General features: G+C 48.3%; 1 protein-coding gene across 1 annotated transcript in view; it reads left to right on the forward strand.

The window, feature by feature from the left end:
• ttc6 (tetratricopeptide repeat domain 6) overlaps window positions 1-27,504 on the forward strand; it is a 564,332-nt gene that overhangs the window by 163,882 nt on the left and 372,946 nt on the right. Inside the window, exon 5 of the mRNA XM_038780915.1 lies at window positions 21,114-21,323. Within this exon, the coding sequence (XP_038636843.1) occupies window positions 21,114-21,323 (210 nt within the window). The remainder of the gene's footprint in view (window positions 1-21,113; window positions 21,324-27,504) is intronic.

A 27,504-nucleotide genomic window follows, 5' to 3' on the forward strand; every position in this document is an offset into this window, starting at 1 on the left:
CTCTGATCTTATTCAGGCTTTAGGTCATGTGAAGTCAGCTTTTCTTACATTGTACCCAGTAGTTGACCAGTTTTCCCATCATGCCATTATTTACTTCGTACAACATCACATCGGCGCCAATTGGAAGATCTTTAAGCAAAAGTTCCTCGTATACATTGAGGCCGCCGACCTCGAGGCCGCATCGGATGCCAGGAAGATCGTGCTATTTCTCTCCACAGTGGGGGACCACGTCATCCACATCTACAACTCCCTTACGTTCGCTGAAGGTGAAGACAAGACGAAATTCAAAACAGTCCTGCTGAAGTTCGACAGCCACTGCAACATTGAGATGAATGAGAGCTTTGAACGGTACGTTTTCCAGCAGAGGCTTCAGGGTAAGGATAAACCTTTTCAGTCCTTCTTGACCCATCTCCGCATCCTCGTGCAGTCATGTAACTATAACTCGACAGCTGATTCCATGATCTGGGACCAGATCGTTTTCGGGGTCCACACCGACTCCCTTTGTCAGCAGCTCCTGAAAGTCAAGCAGTTGACCCTCGCTATCGCTATCGAGACGTGCGTTGTCCATGAACATGCTAACAATCTTTACTCCCACATCAGGGCGGCAGAGACTGCAAAGCTAGCCTCCCACGAGGCCGAAGGGGTGCAGGCCATTGCACAAATGCAGGGCCTGAGCATCAAGGAGAGTGGCTGTTTCGCGCGCTTTTCCTGGGTCCCTGCGCATGCGCGCCACGACCGAGGGGACGACGAGACCAACGGCCCGACTGCACAGGTTCGTACGTCGATCAACTGCACTGCGCATGCACGATGGCGCACGGAACGCTCTGACGTTGGCATCATGACGTGTCCGAATTGTGGCTCCGCCCATTTAAAGCGCCAATGTCCGTCAAAAGGACGCCGGTGTCCACAGTGTGGCAAGCTTGGCCATACACAGCCCTTTGCAGATCTGCTCCACCACTCAGCAGCCAGCGATCCCAGCTGCTGTGCAGAAATGTCCGCTCAAGACAACAAGGCATGCCAGATTCCGATCCCGACACCCAACAGACCTTGATGCTGAGTGCCTCAAGTCCCCATACCGGGTGGGCATCATAACAACGCATGCGATTCCCTCCACGACGACAGCGAAGCACCTCTCGATCCTCAGTGCGGATCCCGACGACAAGTGGTGTGCGGTCCTCACAATTAACAAGGCTCGCATCCGGTTCAAACTGGACACCGGCGCATCGGCGAACCTCATCTCGAAATCCGATCTCGACTCCATCCGCGTCAGACCAAGTATTCTTCTGCCAGCCTGCCAGCTCCTTGACTATAATGGCAATGCCATAGCTGCCAGTGGCTCGTGTCAACTAGGGGTATCCAATAAGGCGATCAAGCCGACGCTGCGGTTTGAAATCGTCGGCCTGACAGAGCATCCCTGCTCGAGCCTCTGAGCTCCTGAACCTGGTTCAGCGAGTCCACACCATGTCATTGTCACCGGCGACAGTCTCGCCTGATGGAAACTTCCAAGCTGACATAGATTACATCATCACGCAGTACCACAGCGTAACAGATGGGATGGGGACGCTCCCATACCGATATAAAATCCTGCTCAAGCCGAACGCCACCCCTGTAATTCATGCACCACGCCGGGTGCCGGCACCCCTCATGGATTGTCTGAAGAAGCAATTACAGGATCTCCAAGACCAGGGCATCATATCGAAGGTCACAGAGCCAACAGACTGGGTCAGCTCCATGGTCTGCATAAAGAAGCCGTCAGGGGAGCTTCGAATCTGCATTGACCCCAAGGATCTAAACCGCAAAATCATGCGGGAGCATTACCCGATACCAAAACGTGAAGAGTTGACCAGTGAGATGGCTCATGCCAAATTCTTTACGAAGCTGGATGCCTCCAAGGGTTTTTGGCAAATACAGCTGGACGCGTCCAGTCGCAAGCTGCGCACGTTCAACACCCCGTTCAGTCGCTACTGGTACAACTGGATGCCTTTTGGCATCATCTCTGCCTCAGAGGTATTTCACCGCATCATGGAACAGATGATGGAGGGCATCAAGGGGGTGCGAGTGTACGTTGACGATGTCATTATCTGGTCCACAACACCCCAGGAACACATTGCTCGCCTCAAGAAGGTATTCTAGAGAATCCATGAATATGGTCTCCAGCTCAACAGGGCCAAGTGCTCATTTGGTCAATCACATATCAAATTCCTAGGCGATCACATCTCGCAGCAGGGTGTGCGGCCAGATGCCGACAAGGTCTCGGTGATCAACACCATGAAGACCCCGGAGGACAAGAAGGCGGTCCTCCGCTTTCTCGGGATGGTCAACTTCCTCGGGAAATTCATTCCCAATATGGCATCTCACACCACGACCCTCCGCCATCTCGTCAAGAAGTTGACAGAATTCCAGTGGCTGCCCACGCATGAAGAGGAACCACAACCCTGGTTCTGCCGTTCTTCGACCCAACCAAGGAAACCAAAATATCAACTGATGCAAGCCAGGACGGCATTGGGGCAGTGCTCCTTCAGCTGGATGACTCCTCGTCCTGGGCTCCAGTGGCATATGCCTCCAGGGCCATGACGCCCACTGAGCAACAGTACGCTGAAATTGAGAAGGAATGTCTGGGCCTCCTGACAGGGATAGTCAAGTTTCACGACTATGATTATGACCTGCCAAAATTCACGGTAGAAATGGACCACAGGCCTCTAGTCCACATTATCCAGAAGGATTTAAATGACATGACGCCTCGGTTACAGCGAATTCTTCTCAAGCTACACCGCTACGACTTTGAACTTGTCTATACACCAGGCAAAGAACTGATCGTTGCAGATGCCCTATCGAGGTCCATTACCACACCTGTGAACAAACTGGCTTCATCTGCCACATAGAAACGCAAGTGCAATTGTGTGCCACCAACCTTCCGGCCTCTGACGAGCGGGTGGTCCAAATTCGTGAGGAAACGGCCAAGGATCCTCTGCTGCAGCGTGTGATGCAACACCTTACCAATGGCTGGCAGAAGGGACAATGTCTCCAGTTTTACAACGTAAAGGACGACCTGACGGTGGTTGAAGGCATCCTCCTGAAACTCGACAGGATCGTGATTCCTCAGAGCATGCGAGCTATGCTGCTCGGCCAACTCCATGACGGTCACCTTGGGGTCGTGAAATGCCGACGCAGAGCTCGGGAGGCAGTCTATTGGCCGGGCATCAGCCAGGACATTGCCAACACAGTCCTCAACTGCCTTACCTGTCAGATGTTTCAGCCAGCTCAACCCAAAGAAATTTTGCAGCAACACAAAATCGTGACCTCTCCGTGGTCCAAAGTCGGTGTCGACCTTTTCCACGCCAAGGGGCGTCACTACGTCCTCCTGGTCGACTACCTCTCCAGTTACCCAGAAGTGGTGAAACTGTCCGACCTCATGCCAAAGGCAGTGATCAGAGCCTGCAAAGAAACGTTCGGCAGGCATGGGATACCGCTCACGGTAATGAGTGACAACGGTCTTTGCTTTTACAGCCAGGAATAGTCTGATTTTGCACAGTCTTACAACTTCCGTCACGTAACCTCCAGTCCCCACTACGCGCAGTCAAATGGGAAGGCCGAGAAAGGGGTCCATATTGTAAAGCGGTTGCTGTGCAAAGCTGCAGACTCAGGCTCCGACTTCAACCTGGCGATGCTGGCATGCAGGGCAACCCCACTGTCCACTGGGTTGTCTCCAGTGCAGATGCTCATGAATCACACTCTGAGGACCACAGTTCCAGCCATCCATGTTCCAGACCTTGACCACCTCACGGTCGTACAGAAAATGCAGCAGTCGTGGACCCAACAGAAAGCCACATATGATGCTCATGCCACGGATCTACCCGAGCCGGTCCCAACTGATCATGTTCGTGTCCAGTTGCCCGAGGGCGGCTGGCCAGCCACAGCTGTGGTGATCAAACAAGTGGCCCCAAGATCGTTCCTCGTCCGCATGGCTGATGGATCCCTGCTACGGCGCAACAGACGGGCACTGCGAAGAGTTCCACGCCCGCTACCTGACCGAAGTGCCCCGCCGCCTACAATGCTTCCTTCGGACGTACCCTACCACGAGGCCATCCATCTTCCAACAATCCTGCCGGCCCCCGCGACCACTGCAATGGCAGCGATCCCGCCTATCCAAGTGCAGGCGGCTCCTGATCCACCTCTCCGGCGGCCAACACGAATTTGTCGCCCACCACAAAGACGAAATCTATAGACTGAACTTTTGTACATTTTGTGACCTCATCGATTTGACCTCTGTAAATATCATTTCGTTTGCCATGTATCTGCACTCTCGATACCTTCCTATTCATTTCGACACCTTTTGTATATAGTCAGGCACATATATATATATATATATATCGGCACGCACACCTTAATATTTATTTATCTTAAAAATAAAAGGGGCAAGATGTCATATTATCCTGTATATAATGAAGTGCAGGCAGGCAGTGATTGACACACAGGATGACCAGTAAGCACACAGCACAGTGCAGCCAATCATCAGACAGGACGCTACCACTATAAAGCCAGAGGGCACTAGGTTTCCCGATCTCTCTGGATCCAGCCACTGAGACAGTCAGAGTCCACGAGCTAGCAAGTGCAAACACCATGCGGTAGCTCAGTCTGCTCAGGCTAGTACCGGGGTGGAATTCTGCGACCCCCCCTGCGACCAGGGTCGGGAAATTGTCCGGGGCCGGCGTAAATCCCGCCCCCGCCGCGGCCGGAATTCTCTGCCACCCAGGAATCAGCGGGAGCAGGAATCACGGCCCGCCAGTTGGCGGCCCCCCCCCCCGCCGATCAGCGTGTCCCCCGTGGCGATTCTCCGGCCCGCGATGGGCCGAAGTCCCGCCGCTGTCAGGCCTCTCCCGCCGACATGGTTTAAACCACCTCTGTGCCGGCGGGATTGGCGGCGCGAGCGGGGCCCCGGAGTTCTGGGGGAGGCGCGGGGTGATTGGACCCGAGGAGGTGCCCCCATGGTGGTCTGGCCCGCGATCGGGGCCCACCGATCGCGGGCGGGCCAGTGCCGTGGGGGAACACTTTTTCTTCCGCCACTGCCACGGCCTCCACCATGGCGGAGGCGGAAGAGACCCCCTTCACCGCGCATGCGCCGGTGGTGACGTCAGCGGCCGCATGCTCCGTCGCATGCACGGACTCACCCTGACCGGCGAAGGCCTTTCGGCCAGCCCCGACGCCGATCGGCGTAGCGCAAAAGGCCTTTGGCGGCAGTCGGCGGAACGGGAGCCACTCCGGCACGGGCCTAGCCCCTAAAGGTCCGGAGAATTCCGCACCTTTGGGGAGGCCCGACGCCGGAGTGGTTGATGCCACTCCGCTACGCCGGGACCCCCTGCCCCGCCAGGTAGGGGAGAATTTCGCCCCAGGTCTCCAGTCAGTTCAGTATAGTGTCGACCCACAGCTGAGCATGTATATTAGTTATGTCGTTGAATAAAATCGTGTTGGATCTTCTCCAGTGTTAGAGGTCTGTCTCCTGCCACACTGCATCAAGTGCAGTCCACGTCAAACCAAACCAATCTGGCTAACACATCAGCCCATGCGACGATATTAGCATTTAAGGGGAATCTAGACAAATATATGAATAGGGCGGGAATGGAAGGATACGGATTCTGTAAGTGCATACAGTTTTAGTTTAGGCAGGTACAATGGTTGGTGCAGGCTTGGAGGGCCCAAGGGGCCTGTTCCTGTGCTGTATTGTTCTTTGTTCTTTGAGGCAGGTCTGGAGGCAAGAGGGTCCAAAAACAGTAAAGAAAGTGTATGAGCTGAAACTGCCAACTAACGTAATGGGGAATCCAAAAGTCTTCAGAGGGAATATTTTAAAAACATTTTTAAACATTCATTATGGGATTTGGCATCACTGACTAGATCAGCATTTATTGCCCATCCTAATTTCTGTTGAGAAAGTGGTGGTGAGCTGCCTCCTTGAACCACTGCAGTCCTGTAATGTAGGGACACCCACATTGCTGTTAGGGAGGAAATCCCAGGATTTTGATCCAGCGACAGTGAAGGAACTGCGATATATTTCCAAGTCAGGATAGTGAGCAGCTTTTAGGGGAATTTCCAGGTGGTGGTGTTCCCATGTGTCTGCTGCTTGTGTCTTTCTAGATGTTGTGGTTGTGGGTTTGGAAGGTGCTGGCTCTGGAGCTTTGATAAGTTCCTGCAGTGCAGCTTGTAGAAAATACACACAGCTGCTACTGTTCGTCGGTGGTGGATGGGGTGCCAATCAAGCGGGCTGCTTTGTCCTGGATGGTGTCAAACTTCGTGAGTGTGTTGAACTTAAAGGTATGTCTCAATTAACGGTCCATGGACCTAAAACGATAAAGATAAAATAAAATAAATAGGAACTAAGGGAATCAGCAGGAAGGGCCCTCACAAAGAGGGGTATAAAATCAATGAAGCTGGTATGCGCCCGAAACATGAAAAGTGGGCATTTCAGGCTGATGAGGTCACATATTAGATTTCAAAATAGGTGCAAAAGGCTGTTTTTTGACTCGAGGGGAAGGTAAAAATGATAAAAGGAGTGTCGGCACCAATGAATGTGACTGAGCTGAAGTCCTTCTTCGGGACGGTCAAGAATTATGACCATTTTTTTACCCAACATGTCGACCATTTGGCAGCCCTGTTGAAGAAGTTTCAATGATGGAAGTGAGAGGATTCCCAGAGAAAATCTTATGACCAAATGAAACAGCCCCTACAATCGTCAACCTAACTTGTCCCCTTTGACCTAGATCCCCTAGACCAGTGGTTCTCAACCGGGGTCCACATGGACCCTGGGGGTCCATGTAACATTACTGGGGGTCCACACAAAAAAAATACCGAATTGGGGGTCCACAGTGATATTTTAGTGGTCCATAGAGCAATTCTACTTCAGAACAATTGTTATTACTGACAGACCCACAACACTGAGGTGTGATGCATCGCCTTATGGTATAAAATAGAAGATGGCATGGAGCGGCCAGTCGCGTTTGCTTCCAGAACCTTGTTGGATGCTTAAAGGAAGTATTCACAGATAGATAAAGAGAATTTTGTGGTAATATATGCCGTCAAGACATTCCATCAATATGTTTATGGCTGACACTTCACCATCAGCTTGGACCGTTACATGGCTTTTTCACGAGGATAAGCAGGTTCTGTTGATAGCATTGGTCAGAGTACAAAGATGGGCATTTTGTTGGCTGCTTCTTATTACACTTTCCAACATAGATCTGAAATGCTGATGCTTGAAACCGGTTTCCATTTCCACAGATGGTACCGTCACCTCCTATTCCACAGATTTTCCTTGTCCTGAATTTCCTGAACACTCTGCCTATTTTTTCAGCCCATATCAAGACATGATATGGACTGACAGTGAGCTGGTTTTATCAAAGGTAAAAAGGATGGTTCTAACTGGCTGCCATTTGATAAGTTAGAGCAAGTCAGGTCCTGCTAACAGCGAAGGGATGAAATTAGCTGTGAAGACGGGTGCTTTTTTGGGAGTGCAGAGTGATAATGCCATCCCCAGGGTGACAGTCACTTCTCCAGGCATTGCACAAGGCACATCCTGACCAAAGCATAGAACATAGAACATAGAACAGTACAGCACAGAACAGGCCCTTCGGCCCTCAATGTTGTGCCGCGCCATGATCACCCTACTCAAACCCACGTATCCACCCTATACCCATAACCCAACAACCCCCCCCCCCTTAACCTTACTTTTATTAGGACACTACGGGCAATTTAGCATGGCCAATCCACCTAACCCGCACATCTTTGGACTGTGGGAGGAAACCGGAGCACCCGGAGGAAACCCACGCACACAGGGGGAGGACGTGCAGACTCCACACAGACAGTGACCCAGCCGGGAATCGAACCTGGGACCCTGGAGCTGTGAAGCATTTATGCTAACCACCATGCTACCCTGCTGCCCCAAGATGAATATGTTTGGCAGGAGCTACATTTGGTGGTCAGGGATAGACAAAGAGAGCATAGTCAGCCGTGGCGATCATCACCAGACGCAGCAGACCCTTCCACCCGCAGCTAAACTATATCCTTACGAGTGACTGGGCTGTCTATGGACAAGGCTCCACATCGATTCTGCGGGCCCTTTGTGTGAATGATGTTTTTAATCATTGTTGACGCTCACTCAATATGGTTGGCTGTCCAAATCATGCATTGAACTGCCACGGTCAACAAGCTGCGACAGATTTTTGCATCACATGGTATCCCAGGAGTGATTTTTTCTGATAATGGCACTACTTTCACAGCCGAGGAGTTTCAACTCCTCATCAAATCTAACAAGACCAGCAAATACGTGCAGCCCCCTATCACCCTGCTTCCAATAGGTTGGCGGAACATGCAGTACAAACCTTTAAAGCCTCGGGAACTAGTTCAACAAACCACTGCTGCTCCTCTTAGGCAATGTTTTACTCACATACAACACAGCCCCACGCGCTACTACCGGGGTTACTCTGGCCGGGTTGTTAATGGGTCGACACCTTAGTACCTGCCTTGACCTTATTTTCCTGAATTTGACGGGAAGGGTGGCGGCTAAGTAAGCCTCATACAAGAAGAACCACAACTCAGCAAAGGGAGACAGGTTATTTGAATTGGAGGATTTAGTTTTTGTACGAAATTTCAGAGTGACCATCTTGGGTACCCGGGGAGGTTATTACAAGGACAGTCCCAATGTCTTATGTCATCAACTTACAGGACTGTGAAATACAGAAGCACGTAGATAACATGAGAAGACGGGAAGCTGTCCCCTCCCACAGGAGGCCTGTGGACCCAGTAGTAGCTACCAGTGTGTTGGCCACAGAGTCAACGGTCGTAAAACCAAGATATTCTTAAGGGGAATCTCATTGTCAACAGAAGAAGCTGAGGGGGGGGTGTTGGTATTGGTTCATCTTCAGAGTTTGTAAGATTGCCTGCCACTGATGGGGACTCTGATGCATCAAGTATGGAAAACCAATTGCAGAATTGCGCACAAGTCACATTGTCCCCTGATACGGGTAATCCTTTGCGGGCTACGTGACTTACCCAGAAGCTATGGAAATGAACCTGGGTTTATCGAGTGCCAGAGCATGGACCTGGGTAGCAGGGGATCATCAGAGTAAGCTCAGGAGTCGGTGGTGACGTGTTGGGCAGGCTGGGTCGATGTGGACTGCACTTGATACAGTGTAGCGAGAGACAGACTTCCAACACTTGATGAGATGCAACACGGTTTTATTTAACATCTAAACTATTATACATGTTCAACTGTGGGTTGACACTATGCTGACCTGACTGGAGACCTGATAACAGCCTGACCAGACTTTCTAGCTACCGCATGGTATTTGCACTGGCTAGCTCACAAACTCTGACTGTCTCAGAGGCTGGGTCCTGAGAGAGCGGGAAAACTGGTCCCCTCTGGCTTTATAGTGGTTGTGTCCTGTCTGGTGATTGGCTGCTCTGTTCTGTGTGCTTACTGGTCATTCTGTGTGTCAATCACTGCCTGTCTGCACTCCATTATATACATAGATGTATATTATGACAGGTGGGACTAGTATTGTGTTGGAGTTGTGTTGTTCTGTATATGTAAAGTTCTTCCTTTGTTAATAAATTAGCGTGTTATTTAACCCTGCCTTGTTGTATTACCTTGCGCTGCAACGGAGAAGCTGGGGTTGTTATTTTCCTTGGAGAAGGGAAGGGAAGGTTAAGAGGAAATTGATAGAGGTATTCAAAATCATGAAGTCTTAGGGGGGAGAAATAGAATGAAGCTATTGGCAGAAGGTTGAAAACCAGAGATCAGTAGAACCAACAGTGACATGGGGAAATATTTTTCTCTGCACAAAGTCGTTAGGTCAGAATGTGCTGCCTGAGAGAGTGGTGGAGGTAGATTCAATTGTGGCTTTCAAAAAAGAATTGGATAAGCATTTGAAGGGAAAAAAATTATTGGGCTATGGGGAAATTGTGGGGTTATCGGACTTGCTGATTTGATTTGCAGAGAGCATCATTAACACAGTGGGCTGAATAGCCTTCTTCTGTACTACAACCAGAAGAATTTTCCATTTCTGAGACTTAAGTACGTGGCAGATGTTTCCTACGGTGATCGGAATAGCAGGAAGTCTTGTCTGATTCTATGTTTGGAAGCTCATTAATTATACACAGGTGAGCATCAGGTCGCATCACATGGTGGGTCGGGAGTTGATTCGTCTGCCTGCCCTTAATTCCTTTATGCATCAATGTGATGCAGACTGAGAGATGCTGCACAGGTCCCTTGTTGATCCCTGGAAAGATGCAGAGGCAATGAAATCCAATGCTACGGTCACCTTCAAAGCCACTGGTAGAGGAATGCCTGTAATCCAACCTGGCATCAGGCCTTCCTGAAGAACATGGCTTATGTGATGTACGAGGTCTCGCGACAAGCACAGGCATGCCTGGCATTGCCTCTCACTGATTTGTAAATTGGAGATTTTTTACCGATAAACCTTAAACCTCGCCTCTGTTATCTGGGTCTCTCTTCCTGACCCTCTTGCTCATGCTTTAGTTCCCTTTGGTCATGTCACTCAGGCGGGGCCTCCTGCTGGAGTTGTGCTCAGCGTTGCCTCTCCCTCCTTCACCACCTCCATTGCACTGGGACTCTGACAAAGGCAACATTGCATCCTGGATCCTTTTGTTCTTTTGCCTTCTCTCTGAAAGGAAGCAAGACTGATTAAAGTGTTGAGAAAGTGAAGCTAAGAATAAGCAACGTATGGGCAATTTAGGGCTCCACAGCTTTTCCATCCTTACTTGCAAGGTGGCTGATGCAAGAGAGATGCTATAGCACACACATTGAGGTGACCAAGATAACATCCCAGAAATGTGACATCCCTGTGTGGAATGATAAGAGGCATGTGAGATTTGTGACCCAAAGTAGCTCTGTGCTCCATTCTCTAAAGGGGTGTGCTAATGACCCATTAATTGCTCATGGTAATGAGTGGAAGCCGTTTGGCCAGTTATAAATGGCATTTATGGTGAACACGTGACTGGCTGTAATTGTCGGAATGCCATTTATGCTGCAGCTATGTCTCCTTCACTCTTGCCTGCATTCACAAAGTCTACATTCCTCGGTATTACAATTGAGATGCAGCAATTGTGATGCGAAGCCACTGAGCTCTGTGTATCCTGTTAACAGCGCTGATGAATGCATTGGCTTTTAGTAGCCTGACTTCTGTTCACTCAACAAGTGAGAGGGCATCCCAAGAAGGGGCCACCTTAACCTAGCATTGTGGTCCTTCCAGACTTCCTCAGACATCTAAACAGATTTGTTGTTACTTTCATTTTCAGCGATAACATTACTGTGGGACAACAAGATGGTGCTTCTCCACTTTGACTCCCATACAAATTGAACATTAGCATTTCCAATATCTACATAATGCATAATTACTTTCCTACTTCCCAATTTATTCTCACATACAGCTTTATGTGACTGTAATAACTCTTTTAGGTCATTTCGATTTTCCCACGGAAGGTAATTTAATAATTTATCCTGGCTTTTTAATAGAACATAGAACATACAGTGCAGAAGGAGGCCATTCGGCCCATCGAGTCTGCACCAACCCACTTAAGCACTCACTTCCACTCCCCGTAACCCAGTAACCGCTCCTAACCTTTTTGGTCACTAAGGGCAATCTATCATGGCCAATCCACCTAACCTGCACGTCTTTGGACTGTGGGAGGAAACCGGAGCACCCGGAAGAAACCCACGCAGACACGTGGAGAACGTGCAGACTCCGCACAGACAGTGACCCAGCAGGGAATCAAATCTGGGACCCTGGTGCAGTGAAGCCACAGTGCTATCCACTTGTGCTACCGTGCTGCCCTAAATACTTCCTCATTATTCGATTATTCAATTTAATTTGAGGAACGTCCATCTGATCAAATACGATCAAATATGATTTCTGACAACTGAACTTCAGCCTCCCTATCGGTTGTCCTCACGTTCTCTTCCACCTGCCTTAGCTAAAAGCTTTGTGATCTGGTCACCACGCAATCAGGAAACACTCCCGGATATACTTCTTTCAGCATCTCAGTTGTTTGACTTTCCACTGGCTTTTCAACCACAGTAGGTTGCACTCCCACCGGTGATCTAGCTACATCATTACCTAGAATAAACTGTACCCCAAAAAAAGGTAATTATTATTTTACTCTTACTACCACCTCACCACTTTTCACCAGACTTTCTAACCTTACCTTACGTAGTGGCATGCTACTGCTCTCACCACTAATTCCACGTATTACCACCTTCTCTGGCAATACACCTGATAAACTACATATCCCATTATTTCTCACCATTAAAGATTGACTTGTTCCTGTATCTCTTAATAACTTAATCTCTTTACCTACTCCACCTTGTACATAAGAGTAAACTGTGCACTCACAAATAAAGCCCTTGAAAGGTTCTGCAGTGGGATTCTCCGACTCCCCGCTGGCTCGGAGAATCCCCGGGGGGGGGGGGGGGCAGCGCAAATCCTGCCCCAACGCCGGCTGCCGTATTCTCTGGTTTTTGGGCAGGGGCGGGGTTCACGCCACACCGGTTGACGGCTGTTGGCAGTGGCCCCCCTGGCAATTCTCCAGGCCCCGATGGGCCGAGCGGCCATCCGTTTTTGGCCAGTCCCGCCATGGCCGGCATGGAGAAGACAACCCCCTGTGCATGCGCGAGGATACGCCAGCCGGTCTGCGCATGTGCAGAACTACACCGGCAGTTCCGCGCATGCGCGAGATCATGCTGGCTGTTCGGCACATGTGCAAACTCGCGCAGTCCCTTCGGCACCGGCTGGCGCGCCGCCAACCTCTCCGGCGTCCACCTAGTGTGGAGAATTCCACACTTTCGGGGGCTTTTGACGCCGGAGTGGTTCGCACCGGTTTTCCCGCCAGCGTGGAGACTAAGTCATGCAAAAGAAAAATCCCGCCTCTGGTACCTGCATTCCACTAACCTCTGAATAGGTTGTACCCACTGTTGCACCTCTTCCACTGGGACAATGGTTTTCTTCCACTTTAATAAGCCCCACTGACTTACCCTGTTTTACCGAGTCTGTTCCCTGTACTTTTCTTAAGCCACCAATACTGCGACTTCACATACCCAAAGTTATTACAATAAAAACACTTGAGTTTTCTTGTCTCTCTGTCACTAGCATATTTTTCCTTTTTACTCTGAGGCAAACTCTCCTAACCGTCACTAAATCTACTTCCTCTTTTGCATTGACCAGCTCTGAATATCTCATTTCCGCAGTTTCTATCCCTCACGTTTGAAATTGATGTCGGAAACCGAACTTTCCTTTATGCACCAATTAAAAATCATCGGCCATCTCTGTGGCCTGTCTAGCAGTTTTAACACTTTGCTCTTCCACATGAGTTCTCATTACTGAGGGAAGTGAATCTTTAAATTCCTCCAAAATAATTATTTCCTTAAGACATCATACGCTTTGTCTATTTTCAATGTTCTTAACCACCTATTAAAATTATTTTGTTTAAGGCTTTCAAACTCTACAATGTCTGACCTGGTTCTTTCCTTAGAATTCTAAACTTCTGCCTGTAGGCTTCTGGCAGTAGTTCATATACACTTAATCTGATTTTCCCCACCTCATCATAATGCCTATCAGCTGATAGTGATGCAAACATTTCACTAGCTCTACCTACCAACTTTGTTTGAACCAACACTACCCACATTGTCTCTGGCTTATTCAATTCTTTGGCCACTTTCTCAAATTAAAGGTTTCTCCTTCATTCTCATCAAATCTTGACAATGTTTGAATATATTTACACATTTCCCTACTAAATCTTTTGACTAGGAAGTATTTCTTCTTCCTCTAGACCAGTGGTTCCCAACCTTTTTTTGGCCATGCCCCACCTAATCACTTCTAAAATCCTGATGCCCCCCCCCCCATGTGGTGATATATAATTCTTATCATTTAAAAAGTGAACTCCGTTTCAGCTAAAGAAGCTTAAAACGCCAATACTTTGGTTTAAACAAGCTTCAAAAGAACATGGCATCCATGAAAAAGAAAAATGAAATAAACAAAAGACAGTTAAAGTTCTGAGCAAGAAATTACTAAAAGATTGTAAAAAAAAAAGAAAAAAACATTAAGTGGTATTAAAATAATAATAATGATAAATATGATAATAAAAGAGTATTCACAGGTAATAAAGAGAGAGAAAATTTCTATATTAGAATATTGAAATATTTGTGGATTGTCTCATACGAAAACAGCAAATAAAGTTTCAAAACATATAATAGAGAACTGAAATGTTATACAACACAAACTAATTTGAATGGAAGCTTTTTCTGTAATACTTCGATCATTTTAATTACTGTACAATAAAGTAAAGGTACCTATCAAATGCAAAATACCATTTGAGCTCACCTCAAGATAATTAGAATAAAGTTAGTGAGACCCTTGTGCTTCATGCCTGCTGCAAAGAGATTTTATATTAGGCACTGATTTAGTCAGCTTCAGTCTCAAATCATCTCGTTTAGTGATATCCAGTTGATTTCTTTTCTTCAGTAGCAAATCATTTACAGCACTAAAACCGCATTCAGCTAAATATGAAGATGGGAACGGTAACAACAGTTTTCTTGCAAACCTGGTTGAATTTGGGTATTTAGTTTCTGTCTCATCACAAAGCCATGCCATCGCTCCTTTTATGTTAAATAAAGTTTTAACTGACTCATCATTTTGTATTTCCGAGAGTTCTTCTTGGTACTGCATTGAAACATCAGATAGATCCACTAGCACTGGCTGCATCACCCATGTTGGAAAATCAATCTGTTTTAAATCAGAAAATCTTTAATTCAAATCAGAGGCCAATATTTTCAGATGATCCACAATGACAAGTACAGCAGCATCAGTCGGCTCACATTTCTTTAGCCAATGAAACTGGTCAAAATTTTTGTCAGAAATATGTTTTTGGCATAACTCGATAAATGAAATAAAGCCAAATATCTTCGCCTTTGCATCAACAAGAGTTTTATTTGTTCCTTGAAGTTGTTTATTCAACACATTCAGTTTTTCAAAAATATCTGCTAAATAACTCACAAACGCTTTTCCATCAACGGTTAGCAGGTGCTTCATTTCAGGCTTTTCACTTAAAAAGTCACTAAGCTCATCAAATAGTTCCATGAATCTTTTCAAACAATTCCCCTTCGAAAGCCACCGTACCTCAGTGTGAAGTAAAAGTCTCACATGGTCTGCATTGTATCTTCACAAAATTGCTTGAAAAGACGCTCACATTTGGCATTAGCTTTGATAGCATTGATAGATTTTATAACTGATTTCAGTACCTCATTAAGTACAGGAGAAATATTTTTCGACACTAAGTTCTCTCTATGAATAATACAGTGCACAAGAAGCATTTCCGGATTCTCACCTTTCATCAATTTTAAGCAGCCATTTTTCTTGCCCATCATAACAGGAGCACCATCAGCTGCACAAGATGTTATGTTTTCCATTGGTATATTATTGACATCTAAGTAGTGTTTTAGTTTATTATATATATCAGTGACAGTAGTGGTGGTCTCTAACGATTTGCAGAATAACATTTCTTCAGCAAATTCACCTTTATCAATATATCTTACATAGGTTAGCAATAAGGCCTCACTGTCTCTCACAGTTGATTCATCCATTTGTACTGAGAATTTTCTTGATTTCAGCTTTTCAACAAGTTGTGTTTCAATATCTTCACTCATTTCATCTATTCTTCTCCTAACAGTGTTGTTACTGAGTGGCATGGCTTTAACATCTTTGTCATCTTTTTCCAGAACTGTTTTAAGAAATGCTGATATTGATGGTTTAATTAAATCCTCCCCTATAGTATGATTTTTTCCAGATTTAGCAATGAGTAAAGAAATTTCATAACTAGCCTCAAGAGTACGACTGACAGTAACAGTTTGTGCAGTGAACAGAGACTTTATTGTTGATCTTTTTTCAAACTTATCCTTTAAAGATTTGAAGTAATTCAAATCTGAATTTACATACGCACTATGTTTCGCCTTCAAATGCACCTCAAGACGACCTCGTTTCATTGATTCGTTGGTCAAGCATTGTTGGCATAAGAGGCAGAAAGGTGACCGTTCATCATGGACAGGTTCTCCCATGACCTCGCGCGCTTCGTGCGACGTGCATGAAGAGCGATGGCGCGGTGATTATGTAATAACTACACAATAAAGACCTTTTTTACCCAAAAAAAATTATTTACTCAAAATAACATCTGAAACATAAACTACATATGTTTACCTGATGGAAAATCCAAAAAAATAAAAATCGAAAATTTGGACCCAGACCTCCTCAGTCGCGCTCAATTGCCCCCCTTAAAAATCAAATTGCCCCCCTGTGGGGCGTACGCCCCACGTTGGGAACCACTGCTCTAGACCTTCCTCAGCTCTTACCTTTAACTCCAAACTTTTAAGTTGAAGTTCTCCTTGCAGTGCCAGTTTCTGAAGATCAAATTTGCTCTCTTTGTGTATCCCTTTCATCCTTTGCTAATCTATCCATTTCTACCTCAATCTTCCTCCTTTCCATTTCCTTTGGAAAAGTCCTCTCTTTTTTCTTTTCTTGCCCTCCATTTTTCCTTTTCTTCTGCCATTGCCAATCTCTTATTTTCCTCTGCTTCTGCCATTGCCAATCTCTCCTTTTCCTTTGCTTCTGCTATTGACAACCTCTCCTTTTCCTTTGTTTCTATTTCCAATCTCTTCATTTCTATTTGCAATTGATTTATAGTTAATTCTAATGATTCAGGCTGTGTCTCTGGCAAATTAAAAAATTGAGCTATGGCTTGTATTATCTCTAGCTTCCTCACCCTTTTTGATAAAGTTAACTACAGTTTCTCCACCAAATTCAAAAGTTTTGCTTTAGTCTCCTTTTGTAAACCATCCCAGGTAATCGCTTCAACACCCAGGAAAATGTTTGCACTGCAAGAGCCATCTCCTGTCACTCCCGATTTAAATGGCAAAACCTGAAAGAATGCAATCATTCCACACACATTCACTGTCTTTAAGTTCAATAACCCCAAGCCAAACAAGGAGTTACACTTAAGAATCTGATCCCGGACCCCGATCCTGATCCCGGATGAGCCCCCAATTTTATTATGATCCCAGATCAGACCCCAACAGTGGCGAGGATATTGGACAGAAACCCCAATATTTTTATTTATTTTAAGACTGTGTTGAAAGAATGATGTGCTCCAGGAGTGATTGCATGAAAACATAGGGCTTTGGTATTTCTTAAACAAAACTTTATAATTAATGCAATATTAAACTTTAACTTCACATATGTAAAGAACTGCTTACAAATACCCCTTAACATAAGTATACAATTTCCCATTAAACAACATGAAAATCCAACTGTTAATCCAGTTTGTAATTAGCAGGGCATAGAGTAATACTTGCTTTATAAAACAGATTTGGTTCTGGTTGGAACACCCTCTGACTCTGGCTGCCTATCTTCAAATAGTTACTGCCTCTCTGCAATTGTGGGCTCCACCCAGCAATGACCTCATCTCCCCAAGCTAAAAACAAATTATATCTGCAGGCTGCAAAAGCATTAACTCCCCAGGAACCTCCCCAGTCAAACCACAGTCCATTAGCCTAAACTGCAAAACACATTCCTTTGTCAATTTCATATTCTATTCCCTCAAGGCAAAGCAAAATCCTTTTTAAAACCATGATCACTGCAGCCACACACTATAAAGGCTTTAAACTCTTAACTTGTCCCAATATTTAGACCCCCAATATTCCTAAAATCCTCCAATTGTCACAGGTAGAGTGAAGGTAGAGCTTCTTCCAGGTGTTCGCCAGCCTCCCTCAATTATACTGGATCCCACAGTTGTTGTGCTAGACTTTCCTACCTGCATGTACTTCATGTGGACCTCTACTCAACCCATCTAGAGGCTGTGTGTAGAGTCAGCTACCAAGATGAATGCGTCCCCCCAACTCCCCCCAATGGAGAGCTTCACATACTCTGCCAATTTATTATGTCTTCCCCTCCTATTTCAGAGTCCGTGTCTTCCAGCCACGGACCCCCTTGTTTGTCAGCTTTTCATTCAGCCTTGTCGGGCTCCAGCTTCCCACCCGTTGGTCTTCCCATTGCCTTCCATTGTTCCTCATCCATCTCCTTGACACTCTGCCTTCCATTGTGCTCTGTTTCCCTTCCACCCCACTGGCCATGCACAGCTTTCCTTCCCCATTGCACCCTCCCCCCCCGCTTTACTCTTCCTGCCCCCCGTGCCCTTGAACAGCCTTCCTTCCCTGTCGCCCTCCTGCCCCTCCTTTTTTCCTCTGTCAACCCCATCTTCCCCTTGCACCCAACCCCTGGTGGAAATTCTCATCAATAAAAGTGGAGGCCTGCTTGAGGCCTGTGTGATGCCCTTGCAGACAATGGTGTCAGCCTTTGGTTGCAAAAACGCCTGTATTCTCCATCCCCGGCTGCAGTACTGAGCAGTGTCGGACCATTGTCTGCAAGGGCATCTCACATGCCTCAAGCAGGCCTCCACTTTTATTGATGAGAATTTCAACTAGGGGTTCGGTGCAAGGGGAAGATGGGGGTGGTGGAACGTTGATGCCTACAAGGGGTGTCCTTGTAGACAATGTCAGCAAAGAGCTGGAGGAGACCAACCCGACAGCATTAAAAGCCACAAGAATGACGCAGTGCTATGGAAGCTCGGCTATGTATTATGCACACACCTCAACGTCACAAGTGAAATGAAATTCAACTTGTGCATGCCACTCATTTTCAAACTGGTTTGATGCCGATGTAATTTCCAGCTTGCATTACACAAGATTGGAAGGTATGAGGAGATTTCAGCGAGCAGGCAGCTGGTTTAATGATCATTCATGTGATGTAAAGAAATGTAAATGGCATTCACCCCACCAGCAGTGGGATAATCAACACACCAATTACCCCGCCTTTGGGAGAATTGCAAATTGTTTTTACGCTGGCGAGTTTCTGACATTTTGCTTGCCGCCAAATTCTCTGCTCCCACCTGCCATGAAACCTGCCTTGAATAGGATGGGGAGATTCTGCCCCATGATTCTGTTCTGTGCCTCGCCGTCTGAATGAAAATATCAAGGTACTCCCTCATTTTTTGATGATCAAAATTTTCAAAATCTTGATTCTTATTTTCCAAAAGAAAATTCTTGCCTTTTGGAATGCAGTTTTCTGTGATCTCAAAGCTTTTTAAATGTTCATGAATCTATCTAAAGTAGTGGTCTCATTGTTTCAATGAAACCACACAGGGTGCTCCATGTTAGTGACGTCAAAGAGCAGGAAGGAAATCCTGTGTTACAGCATCCCACGGAAATACCAGAGGCAAAGCTTCTGCCTATGTAAATTTTACACTGATATCCAGTATCCTGTCCCTTTATGTAGCCATATGTGTAAAGAACAAGCCATTTTTTACTAAATCAGAGTTGCTGGTGAACACATTTTTGTGTCCCTAGATGGATGGATTAGCCGTGCTAAAATTGCCCCTTAGTTCAAAATATGTGCATGTTAGGTGCCGTTACGGGAATAGAGTGGGTGGTGGTAGGGTGTTCTTTCAGAGGGCCGTGCAGACCTGATGGGCCGAATGATCTCCTTCTGCACTGTTGGAATTCTATGGATATCAATCTTTGCTGCAACTGTTTTGGATCTGGGCCGGGATTCTTCCCTACCCAGCAGAGTGGTGAACCACTCCGGCGTCGGGCCCCCCCAAAGGTGCGGAATTTTCTGCACCTTTAGGGACCAAGCCCTCACATTGAGGGGCTAGGCCCACACCGGAGTGGCTCCCGCTCCGCCGGCCGGCGAGAATGGCCTTTGGCGCCCCGCCAGCCAGGGCCGAAAGGCCTTCGCCGGCCGGCGGAAGTCCGCGCATGCACCGGTGCGTCAGCGGCTGCTAATGTCATACTGACGCATGCGCAGGTGAGGGGGTTTCTTCCGCCCCCGCCTTGGCCGGAAGAAAAAGAGTGCCACTACGGCACAGGCCCGCCTGCTGATCGGTGGGTCCCGATCGCGGGCCAGGCCACCGTGGGGGCACCCCACCGGGTCAGATCGCCCCGCATCCCCCCCCCAGGACCCCGGAGCCCGCCCGCGCCGCCAAACCCGCCAGCACCAGAGGTGGTTTAAATCACGCCGGCGGGAAAGGCCTGTCAGCGGCGGGACTTCGGCCCATCATGGGGGGCCTGCCAACCGGTGCAGCGCAATTCCTGCCCCCGCCGATCTCGGGGAGTGGAGAATTCGGGACACGGCGGGGCCAGGATTGACGCCGGTCCCGGGCGATTCTCCGGGGGGTCGGAGAATTCTGCCCCCGTTTTATGTTCAAAAACATCCCTCTGTACCTTTTCAAAGATGTGGGGCGGAATTCTCTGACCCCCTGCCAGGTCGGAGAATCGCCGGGGGCCGGCGTCAATCCCGCCCCCGCCGTGTCACGAAGTGTCCAGCACCAGAGATTCGGCGGGGGCGGGAATCGCGCCGGTTGGCGCCCCCCCCCCCCCCCCAGCGATTCTCCGGCCCGCGATGGTCCGAAGTCCCGCCGCTGTCTTGCCTCTCCCGCCGGGGTGGATCAAACCACCTATCTTACCGGCGGGATCAGGCGGCGCGGCGGGCTCTGGGGTCCTGGGGGGGCAGGAGGATCTGGCCCCTGGGGGTCTTTTCCTTCCGCCTTCGCCATAGTCTTCACCATGGGGGAGGCGGACGTGACCCCGTCCCCTGCGCATGCGTGGGGATGACGTCAGCAGCCGCTGACGCTCCGGCGCATGCGCAGACTTACGCCGGCCGGCGAAGTACCTTCGGCCCCAGCTGGCGTGGTGCCAAAGGCCGTTCCCGCCGGCTGGCAGAGCGCCAACCACTCCGGTGCGGGCCTAGCCCCTCAATGTTAGGGCTTGGCCCCTAAAGGTGCGGAGACTTCCACACCTTTGGGGCATCCCGACGCCGGAGTGGTTCACACCACTCCATCACGCCGGGACTCCCCGCCCCGCTGGGTAGGGGAGAATCCCGCCCTAGATTTCTGCACAAAATTGTGTTTTGTTTTTCAAAATAACAAAAGGTCATTTTCTTGATGTTTTTTCATCAAATGTACCCAAAGGAATTGATTTCTGTTATTATTTGGATTTTCTTTTGCAGAGCTCGAGGATATCAGACTATCCACCACTTTTGCACTGTTGAGCCGAGTCATGTATTACCCATTGATTTGCAACTGGCTTCAAAGCTGTACTACACTCCAAGCAGAAAAGGATATGGCTGTAGTAAACTTCCAGAGTCAATCCAGCAAGAGGCAGATGAAATCTGTTCAGATAAGGATTTTACTTCTTCGAAACAACAGGAGATAGCAAGGTAATACCAAGTAGTACTTTTTTTTTAACGACAATGGTCTTGAAAATCCTCCACAACATTAGTGTCAGTGCAGAGATGCATGACAGGAAACTTCGTCTACTGAATATGCCTGCTTTCAAGGGCCTCATGGAAGTTCCCTAATGGTAATATCCTGCAAAATTGGAGGTCTATTCTCGGATTCTCATACGCTAAGTGACTTGAGAGGACTGTTTTAAAAATGAGTAGTCCAGGGGAGATGGATGCAGGCTTCCTCCCACCACCCTCATATTCTGCAGATATGAACCAGATATGAACAAATGAAGCAGGGTGGCAAATTTCTAGTGGCCATTCCACCAATTTCAGGCACGATTCTAAGCCTGGAGGACCTCTTATTTTTCTCCCAAAAATAAGGGGCGGGATTCTCCGACCCCCCGCTGGGTCGGAGAATCGCCAGGGGTCGGCGTGAATCCCACCCCCATTGTCCTCCAAATTCTCCCGCCCCCCCAGAAATCGGCCCGGTGTGAGTCGCGCCGCCCGCCTCAGAGAATGGCTGGGTCCGGAGCGACTCAATGGGCTCCAGAGCTGCCCGAATTCTCAGGCCCGCAATGGGCCGAAGTCCCGCCCGACTTTCGCCATTCCCACCAGCAGGACCTGGCGGCGCGGGCGGCCTCCAGGGTTCTTGGGGGGGTGCGGGGGGATCTGGCCCCGGGAGGTGCTCCACGGCCTGGCCCACCGATCTGCGGGCGGGCCTGTGCCGTGGGGGTACTCTATTGTTCCGCACCGGTGGCTGTAGCAGTCCGCCATTGCCGGTGCGGAAATGAAGCCCTCTGCGCATGTGCAGGGACGATGCCAGCACGCGCTGGTGCTCCCGCGCATGCACCAACTCGCGCCGGCCGGCGGAGGCCGTTCGGCGCCGGTTAGCATGGCGTCAAGCCCCATTTCTGCCGGCCGGCGGGGCGCAAACTACTCCGGGGTGGGCCTCGCCCCTGAAGGTGCGGAGGTTTCTGCACTTTTGGGGCAGCCCAACACCAGAGTGGTACACGCCAGTCCGTCCCGCCAGGACCCCCTGCCCCACTGGGTAGGGAGAATCCCGCCCAAGGTACTCAGTCTGGTTGATAGAGGTGTCCAAAACACACTTTATTATGAAGAATTTACTTCATACACTTGCATAAGAACTGAATCAAATAATACATAAATTCGTCAGAATACAGTGAAAAATTATTAAAATATTAACATAAGAAAAAGGGAAAGAAAATACGTCAAAAAATAAAAATAATTTCTACAGATGCTTCAAGAATTCCAAAAGGCTGGAATGCTTCTAAAAAAATTTATCATATGATCATATTCTTAAGTCAATCGTTATCTATGTTTTAGTCCCTTACTCATTTTTCTTTGGTTTTTACTCTCAACAGAGACCCCCCTGTTTCATTCAGAAAGGTGTCAATTACTTAACAGGTGATTAGTTAATTAGACATTAATCACACACTCAAGATTAATTATTATTTCCCTGACACTACAGTTTCCCATGTATTCTCTCTCATGATTATAGTCTTTAAGTCATGACGAGTCTGATGTACCATCAATTGGACACGAGTCGAGATGAAGATCCAAACATTAGGCTTTAATCAACCAGTTGTGTGCCCGGCAGTCGACCTACAGAGAAAAGCAGACTGCCGGGTCGTACGGGTTCTTATACCCCGCCTCATAGGCGAGACTACTTTCCTCCCGACCAATCGGTGAGCAGTCACATGACTAGTCTCAACCAACCAGCCGAGAGGCACATGACCGACCTGAGCCAATGGGCAGCGAGTGTTCTGCACCAATGGCAGATAGGTACCGTAAACCTCCTAGACATATCACCACAGAGTCTAGCCTTACTATGTTACTAGTTGCAATTTGCTGAATATGTCTTCATATTGTTTCTTTAGGTAGGGCTTACATGTACATCCTTTGAAACATTGTTGGAATCCAGACATGGCCTTAAGGGTTCAATAGTTAACTCATTTCTTAGCAGTTGATTATATTTTTGCAGACTCAGTATTTCTGGGAATCATTTTATTTCCCAGTATGTGTTTAATTGATTTCTCAAAGGACCCCAAACAATTAGTAGATCCAATAGAGCCTATATTCTCCACAAAGATGTGAAGTACAATACAATACAAACAGTTTATAAATAGCTACTGGGGTTACATTAGTTTATTTAAATTTACATTTAAAGCACCTGATAAAATGAAAAACTTTTGACAATTTGTTTAGCTTAAATATGCTTCATAGGAAAAAAATACATCAACATGCACAAAAGGAAATCACAGTGATAAGAGATAAAACTGGACAAATTGCTGCTGCTGCGGACGATGATGTTGCAGTGGAAATATGTCTCCCCTTCCTTCATTTGCATTTTGTTCTCTTGCCGGCATTTATCTTCTCTCCGCTCTCCCTGTGCAACTCTGGGTCTCAGATATATAGTGTACAAGAAATTTTATTTGAACTCACTTTAAGATATTTCCAAAAGTAAGATAACATTGAGTTTTCAAATATTTAACCTCCCAGGAAACAAGCAAGTTGGAAAGATATTATAATGGAAAGTTGTTATGGGCATGTTGGAATACAGGTACATTAGTAGGCTACATGGATCAGATCAGATGAGTGCAATACAGAAGGCGAATTTAAATCCAATGTTAGGTACAGAAGGGGGATTAAATTAAACAACCCTGATTTCTCCTCTCACTATCTGTAAACAGAAAAGTGTTTTTATTTTCCCCCTTTATAAGCAATGGCTTATTTCCTCAACCTTTCAGTTTGGCATGATCAATACCACTATTGATAATCCGACAGCAAACTCAAAGCAAGGTAAAATAAGAGGATTTGTTTATTTTACATACATACAAAACCGGGGAAGGAATTTTCGCAATGTCTGTCCCTTTTTGCACTCATACAACAAAAGAAGGATAAAGGGTAAAAAAGGGCAGAGGACAAGGTCACGAGAAAATTTGAGAATTTAAAATCACTTCAAACAAAAGTTAGAAACTGGTGAGTAAAAGTAGTTATGAAGCTGCTGAAAAACCCAACTGGTTTCCAAATACCCTTTAGAAAGCATGCATACTGTATATGTAGTTCCAGTCCCGCACAAAGGTGATTGACACTTAAGTACCGTATAAAGCAGCCTAGAACGTTGCTGACTTGTAATAAACCTGTGCACAAATGCAAGAAAATCAACACCACTTCAGGCCAAAAGGGATGGGCAATAAATGCCAGCCTTGGCAGAGATACCCAATATATTTAGGAATGCCTGTTCCATTTTTCATCATCTTTTGTTTCTCTTGCTTAGTCAATTTTCTATCATTTAGCTTTTTGTCACTATCCATCCACCCCCCCCCCCCACTCTCTCTCCCCCCCCCCCCCCCCCCGACCACCCTGTGCTTCCTGCCTACTGCACCTTAGGGTGTGGGCCTTGGGTTGGCATTATCAATGGGCTTGGTTGTGGGCAGCATGGTGGTGCAGTGGTAGCACTGCTGCCTCACGGCGCCGAGGTTCCAGTTTCGATCCCGGCTCTGGGTCACTGTCCATGTGGAGTTTGCTCATTCTCCCCTTGTTTGCGTGGGTTTCTCCCCCACAACCCAAAGATGTGCAGGATAGGTGGATTGGCTGCACTAAATTGCCCCTTAATTGGACAAAATGATTTGGGTACTCTAAATATATTAAAAAAAACAATGGGCTTGATCCATGGGATGGAGGATGATGGTGGCCCACTCTGTGATAAACCTTGGTACTCTGCATCGTTGGGCGTAGTCTGACTCCTGCCCTCGGTAGCACTGTCCGCCCAGGTGATTCCTGCATGCGTGCTGGCCATTCCATCTCACGGTCCCATCGAACCCCTGGGGTGGCGGGTGTGTGGTAGGTTCTGGGGTAAGAAGTGGGAGGTGGGGTGCAGGTAATGGGGCGATGTGCAGTGACTGGCCTTGGGGCCCTTGCCCATGCCCACCTCCAACACCTGCACCCCACACCAGCGGAATTCTACCCCAACCTGCACCCTCACCCAGCACATCTTTGCTCCCAGCCCATCCCTCACACTCTTCTGACAGAGGACCAAAGCAGTTCAGAATGTTGGTGGGTGTTTATTGTGCTTTTTACAGACATTGAGCCCTAACTCCTCTTGCTAACCTAAGTGCTGCACCCGTGCCTTCTTAGCTGGTGTCTACCTTTCTGGTCTTACAGGCCATAACGCTCTGCCTAGGTGGCTTCCCAGGTGGTACATCAGGAGTGGAGGCGGCCTGCTGCGATTCCCGCCCTGTGACCAGCATCCCCTTTGGCGGTAGTCCTCTGGAGTGACTGGGCCTGGATGGACCCGGCAGTCTCAAGGATGTCACAGGTGGCATGGTGCCACCCTGTTCGGCTCACTGCCCATCGGATGTGCCAGGTACAGGTGGGAGATTCAGGGGTGCTGGTGTTGCAGCACCTCCCGGTGTTGCTAGTCACTAGCACGGGCTCCATCGCCTCCTGATGGCCCCCGGGCTACTTCTTGGTGCGAGGATGCGGCCAGAGCGAGCTCCAGGGGCTCCACTGTCACCCGGCGCTGCCAGTCCTGGAGTCTCGCTCTTGTCTTGACCAGGGTCTCCATGCTCACGGCTATGGTGTACAGGGACACTGTGCCATGTCCCTCAGAGACTGTTCCTCTTCGCTCAGGGACTGTGCCAGGTCCCTCTGTATCTGGTTCTGATTAGCCAGCACCGGGCCAATGCTGGCGACGCCCAAAGCCATGGCCCATTGTGACTGGGCCAAGCTCTGGAATGCCGAAACAATGTCAGGTGGCCTAGTATATGGTAGCCTGTCACTGGCCAGCCCTGTCCTGAGCCTCGGCCATGTCCTGCACAGCATCCTTGGACATTTTGACCCATGGCTGATACTGTCGCACCCAAGGCCTCCACTGCGGACGCCACCTGTGCAGTGTTGGCTTGGGTGGCACGCATGGTCAACACCACTTCCTGCCCCTTTGGTGGGCGATGGGGTTGATGGAGGGGTTGTGGGGGGTGCCACACATGCTATAGGCACGGTGAAATTCATTGGGGGCATATCTGCTTCTTTGATGCCAACCTCGGCCTCGGCAAGTGCCCGCTCTCCGGGCCCACTGACTGGGTCCCAGTCCCTCTGCTCTGCGGTGGTGAGGGGCCGCAGGCCTGGGAGCCCCCTCCGGTCTTCCCTCTCTCCCTGTGGCTGTGAGCTGTCTTCTCCTGGGGGGTGGACAGACAATGCACAGTGTGAGACACTTGGACGTGGGCAGCACAGAAGGTCAACGGCTGGTGGCCTCTGTGTGCAGGCACCGGCATGGTGGGCGGTTGGAATAAGACCATAAGACATGGGAGCAGAATTAGGCCACTCTGATCCGCATTCATTCATGGCTGATATTTTTCTCATCCCCATTCTCCTGCCTTCTTCTCATAACCTTTGGTCTCCCTATTAATCAGAACCTATCTATCTCTGTCTTAAAGACCCTCAGTGAGTTTGCCTCCATAGCCTGCTGCTGTAAGGACTTCCACAGATTCACCACCCTCTGGCTGAAGAAATTCCTCCTCATCTCTGTTTTAAAGAATCGTCCCTTCAGTCTGAGGCTGTGCCCTCTGGTTCTAGTTTTCCCGACATCCTCTTCACGTCCACTCTATCCAGGCCTCTCAGTATCCAGTAAGTTTCAATTAGATTCCCCCACATCCTTCTAAACCGTTCCCCATATGACAAGCTCTTCATTCCCGGGATCATTCTCTGGAGCTTTTCCAAGGTCAGCACATCCTTCCTTAGATACGGGACCCAAAACTGCTCACCTTACTCCAAATGGGGTCTGACCAGAGCCTTTTACAGCCTCAGAAGTACATCCCTGCTCTTGTATTCTAACCCTCTTGACATGAATGCTAACATTGCATTTGCCTTCCTAACTGGCTTCTGAACCTGCACGTTAATCTTGTGGTGCAGGCTGGGGTGCGCGCAGATTGTCGGCGGGTGGGGTTTGATCGCCCCCCAAGAGGGGAGGGGGGTTACGGGTGTGTGGGATGGGGGTTGGTGCCAGGGGAACACTGCTGTGGGCATCTCACCCTGTTTGGCCTGGGGGTTGCTCACCCTCACCCAGTGCTGCATACTGGTCCACCTGGTTGGGGGGAAGGGGGTTGTGTTATGAATATGGGATGTGTGGGATGTGCCAGGGTCATGGAGGTGG

This window comes from Scyliorhinus canicula, chromosome 2, assembly GCF_902713615.1.
Source record: "Scyliorhinus canicula chromosome 2, sScyCan1.1, whole genome shotgun sequence".
NCBI classification, from domain to species: domain Eukaryota; kingdom Metazoa; phylum Chordata; class Chondrichthyes; order Carcharhiniformes; family Scyliorhinidae; genus Scyliorhinus; species Scyliorhinus canicula.